Source organism: Xiphophorus couchianus, chromosome 2, assembly GCF_001444195.1.
Source record: "Xiphophorus couchianus chromosome 2, X_couchianus-1.0, whole genome shotgun sequence".
In the NCBI taxonomy this organism is placed as follows: domain Eukaryota; kingdom Metazoa; phylum Chordata; class Actinopteri; order Cyprinodontiformes; family Poeciliidae; genus Xiphophorus; species Xiphophorus couchianus.
In genome coordinates this window covers 32,323,910-32,349,927 of record NC_040229.1, presented here as the reverse complement: position 1 = coordinate 32,349,927, position 26,018 = coordinate 32,323,910, and the positions used below count along the sequence as shown (strand labels likewise).

General features: G+C 39.7%; 1 protein-coding gene across 1 annotated transcript; it reads right to left on the bottom strand.

The window, feature by feature from the left end:
- Positions 1 to 641: 641 nt before the first annotated feature.
- Positions 642 to 26,018, bottom strand: slc6a15 (solute carrier family 6 member 15). The gene is made up of 12 exons (XM_028004432.1): positions 25,888 to 26,018; positions 23,150 to 23,674; positions 14,905 to 15,062; positions 13,924 to 14,050; positions 12,349 to 12,530; positions 8,606 to 8,716; positions 7,082 to 7,323; positions 6,743 to 6,941; positions 5,263 to 5,455; positions 3,225 to 3,384; positions 2,929 to 3,091; positions 642 to 1,857 (listed from the first exon to the last, which is right to left on the bottom strand). The coding sequence occupies exons 2-12, from the start codon at positions 23,448 to 23,450 to the stop codon at positions 1,477 to 1,479; spliced, it is 2,217 nt and encodes a 738-aa protein (XP_027860233.1). The 5' UTR covers positions 23,451 to 23,674; positions 25,888 to 26,018; the 3' UTR covers positions 642 to 1,476.

Genomic DNA, 26,018 nt, shown 5'->3' with positions numbered 1-26,018 from the left:
GCAATGACCTCTAGCTGTTAGATAGCTAGCAAGCGATAACCTCTAGTTGTTAGATTGGTAGCTAGTGATGACCACTAGCTGTTAGATAGCTGACTGAAATAGAGTTGCCTAGAACTTGGTAACCGAAATTCTAGGTCACCAGAATAACTAAAAACAAATATTTTTCCTTTCAAATTCCAAAGGTGACATGTACAGTAACTAGTTACATTTCCAAGTGGCATTTTGGGGAGTAGTTTTTCTACATTACGTTTAGTTGAGTATTCCTATTATGAAATATCACAAGTCTTACTTTTGTGCAATCTTTGGCTACTATAGCTGTCAAACACTGTAGCAATATTTTCGCTTACATTACCGTGTCTGCAACATATTTCAGCTAAACAAGTTACAAATGGTAGCCATATTGGATTTGGAGTGGGGATATTCTCACTTGAAATGCTGACTCTACAGAACTGTTAAGTCTGGTTTTATAATTAGTATAATATTAATAAAATAATTACAGCAGAAGACTTTGTGCTGTTCTGAACTGTAAAAAAAATCCCTTGACTAATCACAGGGATTATACGAGTGCAATAAAAACTGAAGTGCTAATAAATGCATCTGGCATCGTATCAAAACCAAACATAAAACAGCCAAAAATTAAATAAGTGTCAAAGTATGGATTGTTTTCCACTTTTATTCTTGAACTGGAGGAGGGGGGGAAGAGACATCGCAATTTAAGCATTTCATGAAAAAAATATTTACAAAGAGGACGCAGTCCTCATCAACACTGACAGAACATTAGTAAAAAAACAAAGACATGAGAGTTAAGTACCTCTGAACCTTAAAAACACTGCTCTGATATCCAAACTATCAGGATAAATATATTTATAATATTTATATTGTATTTACAGAATACCTCAAATGTTCAGCCATGTATTCTATAAACAAATATAAATGACTTAGGCACACTTCAGTCGCAGACAATCATAGGAGTGGAATACTAGCGCCGTCCTCTCACTGTTTTAACAATGCTGACGAGAACTTTGGCCAGAAATAATAACACGTTCCATCTTGTATCTTTACATCATCCATAGTGTATACACTGGGACAAACCTCAATGCTTTAATATAGGGACCTAAATGTAGACAACCTTTTCATACAGCAGGGTTATTGCTGCAAACAAGCCTAAACCCCAAAAAGACCTTCAGGACTCTGTGAGCTCTACAGGTTCACTAAGGGGCCAAAACTGAAGAGGGTCAGAGTTCAGGGGTGAATTCAAGCAAGTAGGTTGGACGAGAATAATCTCTCTTCCAAAACCGTTTGTTTTTAGGCTTACAGTCACATAAGGTTCAGAGACGACAAACAGAGCAGCTACCTTATATCTACAAAGAATATACAGTGCAGTAACAATGTACAACAATGACAATGGGTGACTAAACGCACGCAGAAGGGTGGAGGAGAGAAATGGCCGGGGCTGGGCTAACTATCGTAGTCAGTCTACAAGTCCGACTCGGGCATATCTGGCATGCCCGCCATCAGGTAACCGATCCCGTAGCGGCCGTTGGGAGCCGTGTCCACCTCTGTGCCGCCGCCACCGCTCTGCTTGCGGTAGATGCTTTTCCCAGGCATCGGCGAGGGCGCCTCGCTGGGGGTCTTGCCGTGGATCAGGCTGGCGTCGTCGTCGTCCTCCGGCCGGGGGCTCTCCTTGATGACGCGGCCCTTCTTGTAGGCGACGGTGGAGAGGCCGCTGGTGTTCTCGTCGATGATGTTGAAGTAGCGCAGGCAGAAGACCACGGGTACAGGCATCATGGCCATCACCACCAGAGAGATGCAAACCGCGATGCCCCAAGGAGGGAAGTGGAGGGTCTTCTCTACGGCCTGAAGGGGGCAGAGGTGAGAGATGTGACAAGGTGACGATACAACCACAGACGTCAAGGTATTTTATTGGGATTCCATTAAAACAACACAAAATAGCAAAAAGGGAGACTTGGAGCTCAGGAGACTGTGCATTTGAACTGGGTTTGCAGTGTAATGCTGCAAAATCAGTGCTTGATCAAGATTCAATTTCAAAGCCTTGTTTGAGCAAAAGCAGCATCAATGAAACAAGCAACATTCTGAGATTGAAAAGTTTGTTTAATTCCTTAAGTGCCTAGTGGATCAAATTAGCATCACACCTATATTCTAAGCAATTTAACATCGGACTGACAACAAAATATATAATATACAACTGAACATAAATTCAGGGATTCCGAGGATAAAACTTTTGTTTCAATTTCAATTTGCTCTGCACAGCCTCCTGAACACAGAGGGAACAAACTAGTCCTGCTAGAGAAGACATGCTATAAATACAAGCATATTCATTTGTTTGAATGGTATAGTCAAAGTCCAGACTTGAATCCAACTGAGAATCTGTTCAAGGACTTAAAAATGGATGTACACAGTGTGAATAAGACGCAGCAAATTTTCCAAAAGGAACTAAATATAAAAACAACAATTTTAAGATTTTCATTTCCAAAATAAAAAAAAATGTAGAAAATTATTTATTTTTTACTTTCCTTGACCAATCTGCACTTCTTTACACTGTTTCACGACACATTGAAGTTTGCGGCCGTGTTGTGACTAAAAAACGTGTGGGGGGGAAAAAAAACAAAATGCTTTCCTCAAAAAACTGAAGACTATGTTTAGACCTTTGACTCGTTTAGTCTTTGTTCCACTTGGTTCTAAAATCACACAGGTGCTTTGGTGTTTCTACAGCAGACCAAACATCCTGTTTATTGTTCTTGGCTGAAACACGTTTGTTTCCAAGACGTTTTGTGTTTTTTGTACTTTCGTGCTACCGCCCGGCTTCCCTCTGGTCCCCCTTTAATCTGCTTTCATTCGGCTCCAGGGTCACAGAGCGGTGGGGGTGGGGGGACGTCTGCTCTGGAGAAGCCGGAGGCCTCCGCTTACCTCCTCCTGTATCCAGGCGCTGTAGCTGGGAGGAATCATGGTCAGCTGGATGAAGCTGGCGCAGAGCAGGAGCAGCAGCAGGATGGGCGTGATGTACTTCCACATGTAGTAGTAGAAGCGGTACGGAGTGAAGCCCAGCATGTCCTTCAGGTCTTCAAAGAATCTGGGGAGAAGCAGGAGGAGCGTTTTGTTTGTTGTTGTTTCACCGAAATCATGGTAGAAATCGGCGCGTTTACAAGGCGAGTGCAAAGAATCGGGCCGCAAGGCTTGTTTGTGCCGCCTGCTGACACGCTTACTTGTCGATCCCGTAGAACCAAGCGATGGCCACGTTCTCCAGCACCACGACGATGAGCAGAGGCAGCGTGGCGGAGTAGTCGTCGAACATGGTCACAAAGTAGTTCCCTGAGCGCTGAACGAACAGGAGGCCGATGGAGAAGGCCAACACGCAGCATCCCACTGCAGCACAGAGGCGGGGACTCAGCAGGCTGTATACCACGTGTCAAACTAAAGGCCCGGGGGCCAAATCTGGCCCACCGTAGCTTTTTACGTGGCCCTCCGAACTCCAGATTACGTCAATAAGTCCCTCCAGTTTTTCAACAAATCCACTGAACTCACTCAAAATTTACACAAAAGCAACAGATTACCACATTTCTTTCTAATTTTTAACTGTAAAAAATATTGTTTTCAATATTTTCCAAGAACAACATACATTAGCATAAATATGTTAAAAATTCCTTACAAATATTTCTAAATTAGTGCCACAAAATCTGCAATTTTGATTACAAAACAAGCCTCACAAAAACCATCGCAAAAACCTGGACTGACTGATCAGTGTGATTTCATTTTAAGAAACAAGTCATGAAACAAACAACGAATAACTGAAACCAACACCTATTTATTGATATTTTGACAGCTGAACTGGTTTTATTAATACATTCTGGCACAACTGTCCCTTTAAAAAGCATTCAGATTTTTGATATGGCCCAAAATGAAAATGAGTTTCATTTTCTTCCTTTATATGATACCGTCTGGGTTATCTACTTTTAGAGCCGGGACAGATTCTACTGTTAAAGGAATTATGCAAAATTCACATTTTGTACATTTTTATACTTTCAGCATAAAAGCAAGCTTAAACTTTTCAGCAAGCTTAAAAAAAACAAACAACCTCCAGCCGGTTTTTGGCAATAATTTAATTCTGTTTTTAGTGTCTGGAAAATGAGTCACTTCAAAAACCTTCAGCAAAGTAACGTCACTTCCTGTTGCCTAGCAACTAAAGCGGAGCTCCAATACATTTGGCCAGGTGGTTTAACCGCTATATATGCTTCACAATGGCTGCTGGAAAAGACAAGTGTTTTGTTGTTCATCTACCATCCAAAGTCCACTTGTTGCACTCTTAGTGATTGTGCTGGAGGCTCTACTTCTGCTTTTCAAAGATGTATAGTTGTATAACTGCGCATCAGTTTGCAGCCATTTTCACGTGTGAGTGTAAATGCTGAGTTTGGGGGCGTGGCCAGCAGCAGCTCATTTGAATTTATAGTGACAAGACGCCCTAAAACACCTCAAAGTAGACTAAAACATCATCATTTAAGAATGATTTTGTAGAACATAAAATGTAATGACCATGTTTTGTATAGAGCTATCCTAAATTGTTCAATGAGACTTAATAGGGCACATTTAAAACTCAAAATATTCTTTGAGATTTAAGAGGTTTGGTCTTTGGCAGGTCTGTTTTACATTTCTGCATGAAATGTTGTTATTTGAAATTTAAAGCGACTCTTCACTCTACTGTTGGATTCTAGGACAGCTGGAACATAGTGATGTTGGTAACACTTTATTTGATGGGTTGTGAATAATTCTGTGATGACACTGTCATAAACATGTCATGACACCTGTCATCAACATGAGTAAGTCTTCATGAATATTTATGACTGTTGTCATAAAGTGTTATTCGGTAAATCATGACACCTTTAATACAAAGTTGACATTATTCAAAATGTCTTTGTTATGACAACTTGACATTAACCAAGAAATCATGATCTGACATAAATTTGTTATAAAAGTATTACTGATTAAACTTTAGCTTTAATAACATAAAACTACATCATTTTTTAAAGTTTAATCAGTAATATTGCTTTAATTAAAAACATCACAGTCACTGCAAAAAATGTTGTCAGTTTTGCAGTGACAAAATCAACTGGGACAATCTCACCTCATATGCCCTGCATCTCTCCTTCAGCTTCATCATATTGGCGTCTAAAAGCTAAAACATTTCTTACGGCCGGCGGTAATATTTGTGGTCAAAGAGCTTGTTGCTAGGTGACCACTCCTTCTGACCTGTAAGGAACTCCTTGCGGACTTTGAACGTGTCGATCAGCGGGGTGAGGATGCCCTCGATGGTGCCGAACATGCTGCCGAGGCCCAGGTTGATCAGCATGAGGAAGAACATGACGGACCAGAAAGGCGAGGCCGGGAAGTGGGTCATGGCTTCCGTGAAGGCGATGAAGGCCAGGCCTGTGCCTTGGACAGCCTGGTGGAGGGAAGGAAAATGATGTTACCAGCAGTATCTCTTTTCTTCCTAAATCTGGTTCTAGGATGGCTGCAGATTGAATTTGCTGTTTGAGAGGAAAGCTCAGCTGACCGTTCAGTAGGCTATCGAAACGTCCTGTTGAACTTTGATTTCAGACTAAAAAAGTTGTCGGTTCCTTTTCATTCCCATTTCCAAATTCAATATAATACACATAAGGCGTAGTGATAGCCACAGATTTTTCAGAACTTTGACCTGAATAAGGGATTTTTTTTATAGCATGGAGCATCATGGGAACACAGCTCGTTTTGACGTTAGTTAATGGCAGTAAATTTTTTTAGAGGCAAACATTTGTATATTTCATAAAGAAAGAGCTGCAGCCTGAGTTCCTAGTGACTGCTGAGTGGCTGCATACATTGGTCATTTAAACAAACATGTAAAACTTTCAACTTTTCTCTGCTGCTTTCCACTCCTTGAAGTTACACTGAAGAACTTCTTTACTGCAAACTAATGCACTTAAAAAACAGAATCGGTATAAATGAAGAACACTGTGATGGGTTGACGTTCCCTCACCAAAATTCTATATTGACTACCTGAAAATATTTTTAAAAGACTTCAACTATCACTTTTGAGCTGTCTGTGTTTTTTGTTTGTTTTTACTTTTTTTTACCATTACTCTGGGGTTTTAACTGTACAATAACAGTTAACAGTATGGTCAACTTTCCATTGACAACAAATGGAAAAATAGCCAATTGGCCAATTCTGGCGCATTTACAGCAATGCTAATTAATGTGCTTTGTATCGGGGAAATAAGTTAATAAATTTGAGGAAAAAAAAACAACTTCAAGTTGTAAATGTTTTCTGATCGACGTGTTAAATTCCGTTGATAGAACCGTTACTATGTGAATAAGAGTTTATGAGAGAAAATGACAACTTAGCCAATAAATAGATGATAGAGAACAGTAAAATCCAAACGCTAATTTAATAACTGAATTACCTTCATGTATTTTTAAACCTTATTTTAGGCGAAGCACGATCAAACTGACAACTAGCTCAACTGGAACTTTCAATGGAGAGAACTACTTTATCGGCTTGTGTTGCTAATATTAGCTAGCCTGGTGGCTAGTGTTAGCTAGCCTGGTCACTGAGGCTACAAGTGAGCGAATCCTCCTAGTAAAATAATCAAAAAGCTGCCTGGTAGCCACAGAGTCATAACTTTATTTTAACAGTTTACACGTATTAGGAGGAAAAAACTCAAAACTTGAGTTTTTTGGGTTTTTTTCCATGTACCTGATTGAGCTCATCTTCAATACTGCAGGACTCCAGCCCCAGTTTGGGGTACTCATCCTCCTTCACCCCCTTGATGATCTGTATCATCTGATGGTAGTCTTCAGCAGTGACCTGACTGACCTGCGTCAGGTTGATGTGGTGGGGAATGAGGCTCTGGTCAATGTCGCTCCCCAGCAGCGCCACAATCTTGTTAGTGTTTCTAAAACAATAGAAGATCGAGCATAAAAAAAAAAAAACAAGAATCAGTCGGACCTAAAAATCAAGACCCGGTCATTGGGCCTATTTTCACCGGTTTTTTTTAAACTGATCTCAGTCTGTTGTCAGACAGCTCTCACTTACAGAGCAACACATTTGCTGTTCATGATGTTGGCTTTGAAGCCCAGCACGGCGAACACCACCAGGGTGGCCAGCACGGAGGTGAAGAAGTTGATGAAGGACACCAGGACGGCGTCGAAGTGGCAGTTGTTGTCGCGCTTGTTGTAGCTGGAGAAGGCGATCACGCCGCCGAAGCCGAGGCCCAGAGCGAAGAAGACCTGCGTGGCCGCCTCCCGCCACACCTTGGCCTCCAGCATGATCTCCAGCTGAGGTCAGAGCAGATAACGTTCGCTTGTTAGTGCTTGCGAAACAAAAAACTAAAAATTTATAGAAAGAGACGGCATTTATAATTTGAGAGGGTCAGAAAGAATAATAAAAAAAAGAAGAAGAAAAACAAAGTGGATCTATTTTTACTTTTAAGGAAATAAAATATTTTCTATCAAGGTATAAAGAAGTATGTTGATTCAGTAGAGAGATGTATCATTACAAGTATAATGGGTTTTTTTTGTTATTTTTATATACACAACTTGCCATTTACATGGATCGATTGATTTATGCTTATAATATAATAAATGAACTTTGAGAGAAACGGTAGACCATATAAGATTTTTTTCCTTCAAACCGCTCCCTTTCATTCAAAACTTTATTTTATGTTAACATGAAATGTTCATTTTAGACTGTAAATGAACAAAATAAACAAATAAATAATTATTAAATCTCACACATCGACAAAGAATACGAGGAAATTGATGTATTTAAAATATTCTTTAAATGCTCTCGTTTTAAAGCGCCATAAACGCCAGTGATATTAGCTTACAATAATTTGGTAAATATAGTGTGATTTATGGGTTTTTTAAAAATTATTTATTAAAAACCAATTTAATGCATGCACATCAAAGCATGAATAAATGTAAAGATTTTTTTTTCTCTGTATTTTAAAGTGAAGCATCCAGAAGCTCAAATCTGGCAGAGAAATTTCCCCCTTTAAAGGACAAGCGATACAATGATCTGTTCCACAACATTTACCATCCCACCCTGTCAGGCTCTAAACCTTCTCCATAACATCTCCTATTTTTCCATACGTTCCCCTCGGCCCCTGTAAGCTCGGAGCAGGACAAACACTAAACCGCCGCCGGCTCTTGGAGACGTCGGGCGACGAGACGCAGCAGACACAAAAGACAGACGTGCTCTGCTGAAAATCACCGTCTCGGTGCTGGCTGGTTGCATAAGGACCTTGTAGCTGTTGTTTCCATGGTGACACGATCCTGTGGCCTGCCGTGCTACTGGCTGCTCGCTCCCGAGGAGCCAGCCTATCACGTGAAGATGTACTCTTTGAGCTCATGCAGGGAAAACGATCAGGGAGTAAAGTGAAGGAAGTGTAAAAGAAGAAAAAAATAATAATATCGAAGAGTGTGAGCGAATATTGGCCAATTAATAGTATAAATGGTATTAGTAGAGAGACTATTTCTAAATCTGTGTAGAATAAGGGACCAATCAGCTCTGACTCTGTTCCTGGACGGAGGATTGTGGCTTCAGTCGATGCTCTACCTTGGGCGTGAACATGTGTCGAATCCCGTCGATGGAGCCCTTCAGCTGCAGCGCCCGAACCAGGAAGCAGATCAGGACGACGTAGGGAAACAAGGAGCTGAAGTACATCACCTGCAAGGAGGAGAGAAGTCCTGTTTAGTCCTTCTCAGGAAAAAAAAGATGTCAGAATAAACGATGAGTCTTTGGAAAAACTCTAAAAATAAACGTTGTTTTGAACTTCCTCCCTGACTGTCACAATCCCCCGACGGGCAAAGCTTCTTTACGTTCATGCAAATTGAGAGATTATTAAAGACTGCAGTTTGCAACATAAAGATGAGACGTGCGCCGAGTCTGTGGTTTGGTTCATTGCAGCTGTGTGTTAAAATACCTCCATGTCCAGGATTCATAATTTGTGTCCCATGATATGTATGGCAACTTGATGTTTGTGCTGATCAAACTGTGTATTGTAAAGTAACAAAAGGATAGCATGAAAGGCAGATAAAGTAGTGTACATATCATTTTGTTTCTGGGGCTGGATGTAGGATCATCGAGAAAGTTGGCAATAGTAGCTTCTTTTTTTGTGTGTAATTGAGAGATTTGCATCCAAATATTTCTGAGGTCTGTGGCATTTTCTGTTGTGGTTCTTGGCCATGACTAGTTGTTGACCCACATGCAAAACCCATCATTAGCCGAGGGGCTTGTTTGATAGGACAAGGTGAGCCTCAAAGACGGAGAGCCGGATAAAAGACCTGAGTCATCCGGTGACACATGGACTTACAGGACGGGCTGTGAGGGTGCGGCTGCAGACTCTCTGAGGTGGTTTGTGGTTGAGTCATAAGCACGGTTAGGTGAATCGGAAACATTATGTCAGCTGCTTGGTGGTCCATATGTAATTATGAAGGAGGCGGTGCCATGTCTCAAATGAGTTCTCTTTAGGTCTGGCGCAAACTCATACTGACCTATTTCAGTTCTTTGGGCAAGACTACTGGTAATGCCTCCTTTCTTACTCAAGATTATTCAAAGCAACACAAAAGCAAGCAACTGAAGAGAGCAAAATCGGTTTCAAAATAAAATTTGAACCAACATGAAGTCAAAAGTCCAATTTGAGAGATTTCTTTGTTTGTTGTCTTCACTTTTCTTTGGAGAAGACAGATGATGAAGCTCAGCCCTGGGAAAAGCCCACACAGGGCTGAGCTTTTGTCTAAAACCTTGATCGGACTCGTCCTAAAGCCAAACAGTTTTAGTCTTCAGGTCTTCGACTTTATGTTTTGTAAAGAAGAGACCTGAACGCTTCAAGATTACATGCAGCTCCATCCTGCAAGAAGGTCAGGTTGTGGAAAATCCCACTGTTATCTTCACACCCAGGTACAAACACACCGATTTTCCACGGTGACGTGTAAACATTTTTATTACTCACTGTGGAAGTGTGTGATTCTTTAAAGTCTAATGTGTCTAATAATCTGTCCTAATCCATAAAGTTACAGATTATGTTCTCCAGTACATCACATTGTAGGCAAAATCCACCATCACCACCACAAGGCCATTTTTTTTTTTTTTTGCCAAACTCCTGGCAATCAAACCAAGCCAAAAAGGCGCTCATTGCCATGGTAACCAAATGGTCTGATCCCTTTTCATGCCCACGCACACACTCACACACACACCCCCACATACACATGGTACAGAAATACTGTTTTTGGCTCAGAGATTCTTTGGGCAAGGCTTTTGTGTAAGCTTGGTAAGTGTGAGCCTTTCCATTCTTTTGCAGCACAGAGAGCAGAATCGTTTGTAAGATAACCGGATCAGGAAAACTCTCTGGAAGAAAACGCCATGCACAGCGGTGTGGATATATGTTTTGGTTAGGAAAAACTGTTTTTTAAAATACAATCAAAAAGTTTGGATTTGCTTAAAAACAAGTGTAGACTGGATATTCAGAGGTTATTTCAGTATATAAAAAAAAAGCCGTTTTGTTGGTTTTCGTCCACATCTGTTTGGTTTGTCCCAACTCTGCTTCCGTTAAATTTCCAATATAAGCTCCCGGAAGTGGTGTAATTGAGAAAAGTTGAACTGTGTCAAGGATATTCCACAGTAGTATAAAGCTTACAGGCAAACAGCTAATCTACCTCGTTTGCTTTTGTCGTTCCTCTTCACATTTCCATCCGGCCGTGTGGGTAGAAACCCGGGCAGAGAGACGCTGGACTAGGGGATATGACCTTTGCCCATTATGATCGATGAAAGAGATGGTTTGAACTTCCTCCGTCTCTCTCAGAATTATTACAGGATCATGAGTTGGAATCACAAAGACGGTGAAAACGCAGTTCTTGTCTTTTCAAGAACAGACAAAAAAAAAATCCGCGTCACAAAATATCCAGAGTAGATTTGTTCAGATTTATTATTATTCTACTGTCCCTTATCCTTATGTGAATCGACATATTTCCATTTTGCCTACACCTGAAAGTTCGCCACTAAGGGATATTTCTATGTTCTTTTGTATGTAGCTGACTGACGTTTTTTTTAAAATTGCTTTCCAAAGTGGAGATTTTTTTTAAACCAGATGGAACCCCAGAGACCATGTAGACTTTATGTTTCTGATGGCAATGAAAGTTTTAGCCACTCCACTTCTGAAGAGACTCACTTCAGGTCAGATGTAGAGGGGGAAATTCGAGCAACAGCTTATGTCCAGATGGAAAGTAGGAAATCTCGTTTAGCTTTTAGCAGCGTGTCCTCTGTCTCTGGTGTGTTGCATACTGTCCAGTTCACTTTGGGAAGTCTGACTTCTGCCCGCAAAACTCTCTGACAGAGCTTTCAGAGATGCTTCCCAGCTTTGCATATATTATCTTTTGATACTGTTTCCTGTGGAAGCCAGGCAAAAACCCTAGAAGAGGGTGCTCTAAGCAAAACCTACATAAAGAGGCCTTGGTCCTCAACGCGGCAGTCGCAGGTTTGATTCCTGGCCTGGTGACCTTTGCTGCATGTCTTCCCCCTTCTCTCATTACCCACTTTACTGTCAATTCACTATAAAAAAAGGCCACTAGAGCCAATAAAACCTTAAAAAAAAAACAACCAACCAGCAACATTCAAAAAGGTCACCAAGTTCAGTCAAACGACTTGCTTAAAACCTTCAACCAGAACCTCGTCTTTTAAAGACAAAGACATTAAGCGAACCGTGTTCATTCCAGCTTCGCACTCTCGCGGTTCAAAGTTAATCAACATCCCGCATCAAAATGTATCCATAAAAGATTAAAGCCAGAAGCACAGGCCTGACTTTGAACCCAGAGGAACATGGTTAATGCTGGTCATATGACTGGAGAAACTTTGCAACGATTAAAATCATGATGTACGGAGGAGATGACGAGTGAGGAGAGCAACCTCTAGCTGGTGGGGCTAATCCCTCCGGATGCTTTGTTATACTAAGCTGAAGCAAGAAGTCCTTTAAAGATCATAAGCAGTTTAAGAAATATTTCACGAGAAAGATTTATGAAGTCACATCTAATCGGTCACTTTAGACCCTTTAGATTGCGCTAAAGTGAGCTAATTATACCGGGGAAGACTGACGATGCAAAAGAAGACTTTTTGTATTAGCACTTTCAGACTGAGAAGTTAACTGAGCCAAATTAGCAGGATTGTAGGGCAGCTGTAGTAACCCATTTTCTCTGCTCTACTAGGTTGCTCTTGGACACCATTCTCACATCGTTTTCTCTACTACTCAGAAAAAGGTGCCACTAAATGTCTATATTTAACTCGGAAGTAATAGAAAGTCTCCACACCTTCCCTGAAGACTGGATTCCCTTGATCATGGCGAGGCACACCATGGACCAGGCGGCCAGCAGGCACACTGTCATCTTCCAGTTGAGTCCTCCGCCCTCAGAGATGTTGTTGGAGATGTCCAGGGCCTCACGGTACCAGTAATAAGTGGTGGCCGAGCTCTTCTCACACTCTGGCACCACATCTGTGGTTCAAATCAAACAACAGTCAGGTTCAGAGAACGGCAAGAGTCATTTCTGCACCAAGAGACGTGCAAGGAAAAAAAAACCCCAGCAAGATGCACGGACGGTCAGTAACACAGTTTGGTGTGTTAATTATTGGTACAGATGTGTGAACTACATATTGTAATTATGTTACCTCCCATAGTGAAGATTCCTGATTGAATATTTGGATGAATCTGAATGAAGTTTGCATCTTCTGCTTGTACCTAAGCTGGATGTAGCTGTTTGAGACTCAAATGGAGATTAATCAGCTAGTATCACACTGTTTCCTGTCTTATGCTAATGTTTTACTTGGTCTAAACATGAATAAATGTAAAGTTTTTTGTGGCACCATCAGTCCTTTAAAACGTGCATTGCTACTGAAGCTCTTCTGAGCAGTGCATGTGTGTTGGGATCAAGAGTGTGGAATTGCTATTTTTGCTGACATTAATTTTATCTACTCTTATTCCCCTCTTCCCCCAACTTGTTGTTTCATCGTGTGACTTCATCTGATAAAGACTAAAGAAATATTGAGACCCACATATGAAGGTGAGCGCTTTAAGCTTGACACCCTAATGTACCGTTTGAGACTATTATTTCCAGGTAAGAACATAAATCCTTCGTGAGCAGAAGGCTGTGAGAGACAGGCAGCCATGTTTAAACCAGAAAGGACCAAAGTGTTGAATGCAGCTGAACTTTAGACTTTACAGCAGTGCAAGAAATTTGTTTTGTTTTTTTATTGCCTCACTATGTGCAAACTACAGGTGCAGATCTCTCTGCTAGCTGCTAACTGCAGCTGGAGACTAATGCTAAGTAAGTAAATATTTTGCTTAGTGCTTGTGCCCTTAAGAGTGGTCAAATGTATCTGTTGAACTCTACCAGTTATGCCTCTATTTACATTGTAAATACAGCAACATTCACAATAAGAGCCCTAACCACATATTAACACTTCTAAATGAAATTGATAACTGTAATGAATTAGAGAACAAAAAAAAACTGTGATACCAAATTTTCAATCAAGCAAAAATGAAACTGAAGTTAAAGCCGATTGTTTTTCGAAAGACAAATTAGTTTGAAACATTAATATCATCTGTGCTGGACAAAAACTGGCAAAATTGTAAAAACTCCTTTGCATATTATACTTTTTAAATATGTATTCATTCTTTCAGAGCGATGCTTGTAAAAAACCAGGATAATGCCATGATCATAATTTTTTTTACTGTTTAAAAAATATTGTAATAAAACATTTTCATCACATCGCCCAACACTGTGGACCCAAACAGAAGATATTCCAGAAAGTTATTTAAGACATTAGTTATCTATTTTAAGAGAGAGAAAAAAAACAAAACCAAATGTGACATGTTGCTGGTGTCTCACATGTACTGGTCTTGTTCTTGACAAGCGGACATTCGTGCCACGGCAGCGGCTGCTGGAAGGACTGGGAGAAGTAGAACAGACTCCAGCTGATGATGACATTGTAGTAGAGAGCCACAAAGAAGCACACCTGCAAGCAAACACAAAAATGAGGCATAATCTGCTTACCGGTATCGAGGTTAACCAACGGTTTAAAAAGTTACCATTTCAAAGCCACTAAAATCTTCTGTCATGTTATTTGAGACTTGGTTGTTTGGAAATATTTCAGCTCATGGAACATAAAGGCCAATCACACTGTAGAAGCAAAGGGAGCGCCACCCATCACCCTGATTAACATAGCACTGTTTTCTAACTACAAGTCATTAATCTTTCAAGAAAAAGAGATAAATGGTCAAATGTATAATGTGCTTCATAAATTATACTAAATCTTTCTGGGGTTTTTTAAAATCCGTACATCAAAATAAATACATTTTAAGGATAAAATATATAAAATACAGCTGGTATAGTCGTTTATTTTAGCAGCAGAAGTATTTATTTTCCTGTTATTAAAAAGTGAAATAATGTATTATACTGTATATTATACAGTTTTCATTTAAATGTCAAGCGTTACCCTTCTTACCTACTTAAAATGAATGATTGTACGTTGGCCTTTAAATACAAAATGTATTATTTTCTCAAAAAGACTTACAGGTTTCTTGCAGAGAACAAGCCTCTTTCTGTTCCAATACAAGGATTAAATAACTGAAATACATTGATATTTTGTATGAATCAATTTCTTGTGTAAAAATGTTTTTAAGAAAAACAATTAGCACTACTTGGTAGTACTTTGACATTTAATGTTTTATGCTACTTGACATCTTACAGTGGCGTTGCATCAGAAGGATCAATGTTGGGGTTTTTTTTGGGAGGGGGATGGGCGGGAGGTTTCTGGTCAGCTTTCACTTTGTGAGTGCGGAACAGAAAGGTTCACGGCATCTGACTCACCACACAGCTGGCAAAGCCGATGCCCCCCAGCCGAGGGCTGATGTAGTTCCACACGCCGATGCTGCCCCTGCGGATACGCTGGCCCACGGCGAGCTCCAGGAAGAACAGCGGGATGCCAATCAGGATGAGCAGGATCAGATAGGGCACCAGGTACGCCCCTGCCAATCAAAACACAGCGCGCCGCACACTCCATGAAGCAACACGCAAGGGCAGGAAGCCATTACATCAGATAACATCGGCAGGTTTCATTTCCTCGAAGCAACAATGCACATGGGACGGCTGACACACGTTGCTCTTTCTAAACATCTGGTGGGTTTTCATCTCCCTTGTGATGTGTGGTGCAGCCAAACTATTCTGGAAGCTATAAAAGACACCGAAGTCTTACATTAACCCAGACTACAACTGCATTATAAGTTTATGAGTTGAGGCTGATTTACCAACATCAGAGCAGGCCTTAATGGTGTGGTAAAGAAAGATAAAAAGAGTCACATCTGTAAAGGCAGAGCTCTTGCAGGTGTAGATTGCCAACCACAACTATAAATGGATTTAGGGAGTCGACGAGTTTTTAGATCAGATATTGTCTCTTTTCCTCTCAAATCAGGGGAAACTAGATAATGTGGTGAGGTTCCTTCCCTTTACCTGGGGTGAAACGTCCTGTGTGAAATGACAAAAATGTCTTGAAAACTGTTGCTGGTTTTGTACTGGAGTTACAGTGCCATGGAAAGTTGAGGATTTCTTATTTCCAAACCAAAATGTTTCAGATCATTAAACAAATTTTAATGTAAAACAAAGATCAACATGAAGTAGGCGAAACACGTCTTGCCTTTACATGCAGAAGTTTGAGACCAGATGAGAAAGTCGTCGATTTCCATTCTGGAAAGTTTCACAAAGCCATATCTGAGGCTCTGAGACTCCAGCGAATCCCAAGGAAAGCTATGGAGAAAAGACGGAACGGTGGCGAACCTTTCCAGGGATGTGCAGTCTACCAAGATTACTCATAAGAGTGCATTGATGACTCATTCAAAAGGTTCAAAAAAACAACTCAGAACAACATCCAAAGGACTGCAGGCCTCATGACCCCTTGTTAAGGTCGGTGTGCTCGTATGAGACAGAGTGAAAAAGCATCTACTTGAGAGCTCCAAAGCCAAACCACAACCTACCAGAGAAACAGAAAGGATCATCTGACAGTTACCACAAAACATCTTCATAACCACCAAGTCTTTTGGGAAAATATTTTATGGACGGACAAAGGCAAATGAGCGAAATGTCGATTGACAGTTTTTGATATGGGCCGTACATCTTAATGCCAAAGGTGGCATTAAGATTTTACACAATTTTATGGATGACGGAAATGGAGCTACTTACAGCCAAACAAAGTGGTAGTGTGATGGTCTGTGGTGGGTTTACCTCTTTGGGTCCTGAACAAATTGCCATAGTTTAGAATGTAAAACGAATTTTGCTTTCTTGCACAAAATCCCAAAGGACTGTATCGAATCATAAGCTTGTTAAATGAAGTATTTCACCTAGTCAAAGTCTGGATTTAAATCTGATTGCTGTGCTGTGGCAGGAATTAGTTTGATGATTTGAAACATTTAGAGACACCATTTTGTACGGGGGCAAATACTTTTTCTCAGCACCGTATGCTGCAGCTGTCTATCAAACATTCTGCTGGGTTTGTAAGCTTGTTCTAGTCTGACTGACCCCTCAAAGTGTTAAAAGTCACATTTTCACACAGCGATTTGCAGATAGAATCAGATTGGATTTCAGGGCCCTGCAGGTTGGGGGCCTGGAATCAAACTCAGCGTCTCTCCTGCTGAGCCACAGCCGCTCCGTCATGTCTTGCAGACAAACCACAACAACAGATGTGAACTCTGGTGGGTTGGTGATATTATGTCCTTTTCAACAGATCTTATTGTTCCATGTGGCCCGGCGTTTATTGAAATTTTTTTCCTGACTTCCGCTGTCCCTCCCAGTTTTGACCTGGGTGGGAGTGGCAATACAAAGGAAAATCAGCATGAGTGTCCCGTCTATGTGTTGTTTTAAGGATGTGCTATGTACGACCTGCTTTTAATATCAAAACAGCTAATTCTGGTTTGCTCACACACAGCTGATTCTTGGAGGGGAAACTGTCTGGTATCTATTGTTCTCGAAAAAGAAACTCAACAGCTTCCAACAAAGTCAACGGTCTATACGGCTGTGTATTGGTTTGATCGTAATTTTCTTACTTCATTCCTGAAATAAACCACCAGTCCTTTTAAATTCTTTTACAATTCTTGAGCCTCAAAGCAAATTTTGAATGTGTCTTTAATCATGTGTTGTAAATAAATAAACAATAAATGTGAACAATTAGTTTATTGTTCACATTGAAATACTTTCTTGGCTAAAAAGTATTGAACAGCTAGGAAAAGATATAATATGTGTCTACTCTTAAAGTTCCAAATATCCCTCCTATCTTAGCTCCTATATTGCAAATATAGGAGCAAGCTAGCTTGCATACATTTGCACAATATGTAAGAACATGATTAAATGGATACAAAAAATAAAAAATTAATCATAAATCATATCTGTCCAATCACTTTCTTTGCTAAACTTTATTAAAGAACTAATATATATATATATCTACTCTTAAAGTTTCAACTGTTGCTCCTATCTTAGCTTAGCAAGCTAGCTTGAATACGTTTGCTAGTATATATATATATATATATATATATATATATATATATATATATATATACTGCTCAAAAAAATAAAGGGAACACTTAAACAACACAATATAACTCCAAGTAAATCAAACTTCTGTGAAATCAAACTGTCCACTTAGGAAGCAACACTGATTGACAATCAATTTCACCTGCTGTTGTGCAAATGGAACTTTGTACAGAACAAAGTATTCAATGAGAATATTTCTTTCATTCAGATCTAGAATGTGTTATTTGAGTGTTCCCTTTATTTTTTTGAGCAGTGTATATATACAACCTCTTTCTTTGCTCTATCTGTTAAAGGTTAGACTGTAAATAGAAAGCAATACCATGGAGGTTTTTTCTAAGTCTACCCTCAACCTTTGAACCAAGTGTTAACCCTCCAATTCCCTTGCAAAGGCAGGGAGACAGAGGTAAAGAATCTCTCTTAAAACATTGTTAACAACTCACTAAGGTCCTGAGTGAAATAGGAGTAGAAGGACTCTCACAGGGACCTGCACCAAGCCCCAGATCTGCCATTATAATCAAATTATAGATGAACACAGCAGGGTTCAAGGAGTTGTTTAAAGCAGGCCTGAAAACATGACAGAGAAACACGCAGAGAAGCAGAGGCAGAAAGATGCACCGAAACTGAACTAAAAACATTTGGGAAACTGTCCAGGATCTACCCCGCCTCCGGCCTAATGACCGCTGGAAGTCCCAGAGTTATTATTGATTACTTTGAGGTTTTATAGATAGAATATGTGGTATATTAAACTTTTCAGTAGAATAATGCTTTGTCCTATTTGATCAAAGCTATGTCTTGCTGTTGGTGCATTTGTTACCAAAACAAACCTTCATGGATTTTGCATTCCATCAGTGTATAGTTGTGAAAAAATTACATAACTAAATAAAATATTCAGCTCCTCATGTTTATATATGTAAGTCTAATTTGGTCTATTATGCATAAAAAAAACTTGATTTAGCTGTCAATAAACAACAAAATTAAACTTGCTTTAGTCAAACCATATCTATATATATATATATATATATATATATATATATATATATATATATATATATATATATATATATACAGTACAGACCAAAAGTTTGGACACACCTTTTAATTCAATGAGTTTCCTTTATTTTCATGACTATTGACATTGTAGATTCACACTGAAGGCATCAAAACTATGAATAACACATGTGGAAATATGCACTAAACAAAAAAGTGTAAAACAACTGAAAATACCCCTTATATTCTAGTTTCTTCAAAGTAGCAACCTTTTGCTGTGATTACTGCTTTGCACACACTCTGCATTTTCTTGATGAGCTTCAAGAGGTCGTCACCTGAAATGGTTTTCACTTCATAGGTCAACCTGCCCTGTCTGGTTAATAAGCGGGATTTCTTGCCTTATAAATAGTCATGAAAATAAAGAAAACCCATTGAAATTAGAAGGTGTGTCCAAACTTTTGGTCTGTACTATATATACTGTATATATACAGTATATACAGTATATATATATATATATATACTGTATATACTGTATATATACAGTATATATATATATATATATAAAATGGAGCCCTAGTTTTCGGGTTAGTGACCCAAACCGCCATTTTTAAAAGTAATAAATGTAGGAATATCCTAATACCTTTTTTATTTTATTCTACAGCAAAAAATAATAATTTGTTCTTATTTTTTTTATATTGAAATTTACTGCATTGTTGAACTCAATAGCAAATTCCTATATGTTCAAATGTGTGAGAAGTTTTCTTTTTCATATGACTACGTCTAGAGTGTAACAGGAATCTTATTCGACTATATTGGTAACTGTTGTTCTCTTGGTGTGGAAAGACAATTCGTCATTTCTCAACAATAACACACCCAGATTAAGAGATGGTCTCCTCCCAGACAAACCCGTCCGTCTCAGTTGCTTTTAATCAGCTTTCATGAATCAGGCGACAGCTTTGTATAATCTCCGGGTGGGAAGCGCCTGCAGCTCGTTCCCACCTTTCTAGGACACATACGTGTAGGGTGTTATCACCAGAGCATCCTCAGAACGCCTAACGTGTTCCTGATACCACCGCGTTCCTGTGTGGCTACTGTTAGACAAACACAGCTGATTTCCAAACGAGTTCACAGACGGCATGTTGGTTCTCAGGAGGTCATGTGACACGTATTGGTTAAAAAGTAAGCAGACTGTCTTGTCGGGACAGACCAGTGGTTAATAATATGGACTCATCTGCTGTATCTTGAAAAGATATAGTAGATATTCAGTAGTACCCTTCCTCAGCCAGAGATGAATTTTAATACTGAACCACATTGTGCAACACTGATTGCAAACACAGAGCAAGTACAGTGTTATTACGAAAGAGATGCATGATCTTTTCATGGGCTTGGAGTTGGAATACATTTAATAAAACAAAATCAGAAGTGTACCTCTCACAGAAGGCTAGCACACAGAAATAAAAACACAAGCTGCTATGAGGTGAACATGTTTGTTCTTGGTTTATTTCTCTTAAGCTCCAGCTGAGTCTGACAGCCTCTTGCGCTGTTTGTAGTTTGTGGGAACATTTTGTAACATTTGGTGTGAAAACCAGACAGAAAAAAGGCTGTTGATGACTTGCGGGTATTTAAATGCCTTAGAAATTTGGAATTCAAATATTAGGTTGCCCCTTTCTTCAGTAATGCCAGCTAACCAAATAAAAATGTTAAAATGAATGAAAACACAATTTTTCAGTTTAATGGAGCAAATATTAGGGTTGAACATACCTACTTTCTGTATGTAGGTATGTAGCTATGTACAAAATAAATATACACAAATAAATCACTATTAGCCTAAACTAAACTCATAGTCGTAGCTAAGTGCTAATTTCAACATACATCTTTCTGAAACAAATAGGCTTGACCTTTCATGGTCATGTGTTGACTAGAACCACAGAATGCCTGTTGTTGAAAACAAAACATGAATTTGTTTTTATTTACGCAACAAAAAAGGCAGTTCTGATGGGAATATGGAAACGATTTGAGGGAGCACACTTACTCTCCCCACATGTCCTCTGTGCAGGAAACACACAGAGGACATGTGTGACTGAGATTGATCAAAGTGAACAGGGTGGACTTCCTGTCACCCATCAAAACCAGTCTCCTACCCCACCAAAAACAGTCGCACCGTAATAAGGGTTATAAAATAATTTGATTTTTTGCTTCAAGGGAAGGAGCAACCCAAGCTCATGGGACGAGAACACAACAGTTTATTCGACAGAGTTGACACACACAGAAACTACTGATCAATAATGTCTAAGGTAAAGCAGCTTATTGCCTTATTGGGTCCCCCCCCACAAATAGAGTCCATTGCATGATTTTACCTGTGAAAATTAGTTGCAAAATCAACTTGTTTCTCGTCAGTGTTTGAGCCACATGAATGACAATTCATATATTTCACATTAGCTTCAAGTGACTAGGGAAAAACATGTTGTTGTAAGATATGACAGACTGTCATCAGAATAAGGTTTCGATAGCAATAATACTGTTCTGAGTTCAAACTAAGCCTGTCGAAATAAGCAATAAATCAATTAATCGCATCATAAATGAAAACAAACTTGATCGTTTCCATTTGCATGTTTGTTTTTCTTGTGTCTCTATCTCTTTATACCAAAGACCAGATAATAAAAAAGCTTCAGTCTGGAGCATTGGTTTCCACTATTCCCTTTTTCAAAGGGCAAATGTTTACAGAGACTTTGGTATACATTCTATTTGTTGTTTTGTTTATTTATTTTGGATATTTAAAATGTCTTCCAGTTCCAGTGTTAAATGTTTGTTACAATTTCAATATTGTCGATCTTTGAGAGTTTGCATTATTATGCCATTACCATTATGTTACTTGAAAATAGTCAATATTGTTGTTTATTGCAATAACTACTGGGAAAATGTATTGTCCATCAAAATGTGTAATTGTGACAGGCCTAACAATAACAGGTTTTGTCTTGTAAATGAGTTTGAGTAAAAACACAAACTGATCATCTGATGAAAATTGATACTTTCAGCTGCTTCCATTCACTACTGCTGTTTTACAAAAGCACTGCCCGACCATAAAAATCAACACATCTGCGAGCAACAAGCTAGAAAACCAACAATAAGGTGTCATGGTTGAACCTTTAACCTCAGTCATTCTGTAAAACAGGCACTAATCACCGACTTACCACTGGTCCCAAATAACACCTTTAAGTGTCTAATTTAGCTAATCTGTTGTCTGACTTACATTATACTTACTCATCATTATATTCCCCAGCTGGATTTTGGTGGAGACGTGTGGCTTCAGTTCAACACCATTATTTTCTAATCAAAGATGATTTTCCAACAGAGAACCTTCTATTTCTAAAGCCACACATGCTTGATGTGTGCATGAAGTCAGCTGAAGTGACTTTGGCCTTTTCAAAGCAAGCGCAAACATTTCATGTCACATACATTTGCTGATGATGTAACAAGTCTCTTGTAAATGAGACAATGAGTCTCAAGGGATTTTCCTGTATAAATAAAGGATTGATAGGAAATAATAAAACAATACTTTTATTTTGGTAAATCTCAGACAGGGAGGCGTGCAGGGATGATAGAGAAGATGCAACGAATTAGGAACATTTTATCCAGGGATTGTGCAGGTTTCACCAACTGTAATTTAAGACTTTTTAAGACTTTTTTTTTTTTTAAAGACACTTCTTGTAAGACAAGTGCTTTAAAATCCACTCAACTTCAGCTTTCATGTCCACCAAATGCTGCTCTGCTGGATTAGTGCCAGTAATATGGTGACCATTTCTGGGGAGCAAGCAAATCGCTTTCTGGCTAGCTAGCAAAGGTATATTAGCAACTAGTTAGCGATAGCCTCAACCACCTCAAATCATAAAACTCAACACATGACTGCATGCGACTCAAACTTTTGCCTGACAGAAAAGTAATGAAAAAGAAAAAAAAAACACTACAAATAATATACAACATTAAATAGTCCTGCCGTGCAAATAGCTTGCTAGCTAGCTAGCAAGGGTATACTAGCAACTAGTTAGCAATCGACTCAACCGGCTAGAGTCACAAAACGCCATAGATGTTTGCACGCGAGAATGTAAAAGATTAAATTAAAGATTTAAAAAAATTAAGACCCGTGAACAACATATTTAATGCCAAACTACTTTTATGTAAAGCAAGACATTTTATGGCCTTAATTTTAGATACATGAATTTAATACTTTTTTAAGGATGCACAGTCATACCTCCTGTTATCTAATGCAAGGTTTGAATGTGTAGAAGTGGGTAGTGAGCCTGAGTCAACATTAAAGTATAGCTAAGAGACAGATAAATGTGAGAAAAAACAACGGTGCACAGTCAGGCGCCATCACACTGTCAAGGTTTGATTTAATAAACTTATTTTCAAATATTTTCCAGCTGTGAACAAATATTACCTCCCAGTTAAGTTTTTAATGTGTTTCTATTATTGCTGTTCAGTCTGAGTGGGAGGAAGCTATAACTGCCCACAGTAAAACTGTACAAGAGGCCTGCTGAGAGTAACTCACCGCCTCCGTTCTTCTGACACAGGTAGGGGAACCGCCACACGTTGCCCAGGCCTACAGAGAAGCCAACCTGGGCCAGGATGTACTGGAGCTTGCTGTTCCAGGCCGGGCGCTCCTCCTCCTCGCCGTCCGAGGCCCCTTCCTCCACATCGCACTCCTTGCCTTCGCCTTCGGGGCTGTCGACAATCAGCGAGCTCTTCTTGAAAGAATCGTCACAGGCGTCCTCATTGGAAAGCAGGTCCCTGACAGACTCCGTGACATCGTCGTCAAGCTCTCTCTTGACGGCCTTGCTGTTTTTGGGCATTTGATAAAGCAAACACGGGCGGGGAGGGTGGAACGTCTTTTTTGTTGTTGTTTTTTTTTAAAGTCTTGGCGGTGGATTTTAAAAGTGGTGCCTGCAGCCAGTGAGAGTCACCTTGTAAAGAACTCAAGGGGAGGGTGGGCGTTCAACGACCCAGGGGGGATTCAAAAAGTCTGTAAAGGTTGAGTGGTTAGTAAGTGCTTTATTTCTTCATTATCACCAAATGTCTGTGGAGCAGAAAGAGAAACAGTATGAGCAGTATATAACAGTGAAACTACAACACTCATTCCTTAGGCGTCTATACTTTGACCATTGGTTGGTTGTCTGACACAAATCTCAAATTGTAACCTCTAATTAAAAGAATTCTTGGTCAGGATGTTCAAGAACATTGCAAGATCCACCAAGTCAAGTCTATTTTTATAAGCCTGGTAAAAACCAGCCCTTTGTTCTACGCTTTATTGCTTATTGTGTTCCAATAAACACAGATCAAAACTGTTTTTAGAATGGATAAAGCAAGCTAACATGAAGCGCCTGGATAACCTCTGAGCTCTGACCTCAACTGTATTGAAAATTTTGTCTATGTTTAAAATCCGGGTAAGTGTAAAAAAAAAAGCAACTATTTCTGATAAGAAGAATTTGTAAAAGTTTCCAGTTAAAATTCTATCAGAAGCAAGCTGGTGCCTACAAAAATGTAGCCAAGCAGTGGCTGCAACTTGCTGTGGGACATCTAGATAAGTACTAGAATCCATGTGAATGTTTGAGCCTGTATGTAGAATTTTGACCCAGTGTGCATTAGAAAAAAAACAAACATAAATTCAGATTTCATCATAAGATCACTAAAGATAAAGTGCTTAAGGGAAAAGAGTGCTAACCATCTCTTTTATTAAGCTAATGCTGCATGTCAAGGTAGCTGACTGCACCTATGCAAACAGCCTGACTACAGTAAAAACTAAGCTAATTAGAAGTTTGTTATACTTATGCTACTCAATAGAAATAAATAAATAAAATGGCTAATAGATATGATATGGCCCAGTAGGCACGTAAAAGCACAACTTAAATTAATTTTATAATTCTCAAGCCTATGTATCAAAACCTTAATGCAATAGAAAACATTACTTGAAGTGTAATAAACAGTATTAATTTAGCAGCAATATCAATAATTGTAGCTTTTCTGTTTATATAAAAATAAATTAAGTCATACTGCGTGTTAGAAAATCTTTTTCTTTTTTTTAAATCAAGATGATCATAACTGTGAAGCATTAATCTAAGACAGTGAGCTATAAAGGATGCAGCCTTATGCCCTCACATGGGAATCACATGGCTGGCATAGGCATCAATGAATGGGGATCATGTTGTTCTTTTAGTCGCTGTTCTGAGAAACTCAAGGCCTGGGAGCGAATCGGACTGGGACAGGTGGAGCTCTCACGTTTTCAGCCTCCTGAATATTTGAGGAGGCGAAGCTGCATCCAAACCCAAAACTATTTTTCCGCCGCTCCCCGACAGATGGTGAAGGAAACCCCTTCAATGTTCTTATTTTGCTCCGATTTTTCTCTCCACTTTTCCCCATTTCTCCGAACGACCGTAATTTACGACCATTGCAGACTAAGAGAGCCGTCCAGGGTGTGTGCAGCCCCGGCCACGCAGTCATCCACGCGCGGGCAAGGTGCGCAGCCTCCCTGTCTGCTCCGGTCCAGCTGGAGAAAATGCCGCCACTTCTGCTCATTAATACACGTCCGTTTATTTCCACCCGTTTCAAGCTTCTTCTAAATAAAATGTCATGGAGGGTGGGGTGTGTGTGGGGGGTCCTCCTGAGGAGAGCACGCTTCCCGCCGACCTACCGCAGGATTAAATACTGCTTAGATTAGCGCTTTCAGATTAGCTGTTGAATGAGGAGCAAAAAGGAGCAGGCGATCTAAAGCAGCCCAAAAAAATGGGTGCGGGGATGATTTATTAAATAACAGAACCAGGATGTAAAACAAAAAGCTAGCTAAGCAAACAAATAGGGTTTAAGGTAAGAATTCAACACACGAAGAAGACAAATTTAAATAAAAAACGTCCAATTTCTTCTTCTTTTTTAACCTAACAGCAAAGAAATGCGGTCAGAAAAAAAAAATATTTTTTTTTAATTAATAGCAATATAAATATAAGTCATTGTGATGCTATTTTGAATCCACTCCGGCACAATTTGTTCCGAATTGGCATAAATTAGAGCTGCGCGCGCTTCTTGACATCCATGTGAGATGTTTCATCATTCCCCGGCCTTCAGCTCCATCCTGCTGCACTGGTACCTCTCAGCCTCACACACACACACACACACACACACACACACACACACACACACACACACACACACACACACACCCTCGTCCTCAGATGCCTTTGTCCTCAGCAACCTGCCTCCTACACGCTGGAGAAGCTATTTCGAAACGCCTCATCTCACCTGAGCGTAACAGCAGAATTTTCCCGACAGGATCCGTTTCAGGGGATGAAGTTGTGAGAAGACATGCACGGGGAAGACATCATCACTCGCTTCGGTCCGACCGGTTTGTGGGTTCATCTGACTTCAGCGCT

Bases quoted from the DNA above. Each gene is read 5' to 3' on its own strand.
- slc6a15 (XM_028004432.1), bottom strand. From the start codon at position 23,450: ATGCCCAAAAACAGCAAGGCCGTCAAGAGAGAGCTTGACGACGATGTC. The intron at 12,531-13,923 runs GTGAGACACCAG...TTTGAACCACAG, and splicing joins CAAGAACAAGACCAGTACAT to ATGTGGTGCCAGAGTGTGAG. The intron at 3,385-5,262 runs GTCAGAAGGAGT...TCTGTGCTGCAG, and splicing joins CCGCAAGGAGTTCCTTACAG to TGGGATGCTGCGTGTTGGCC.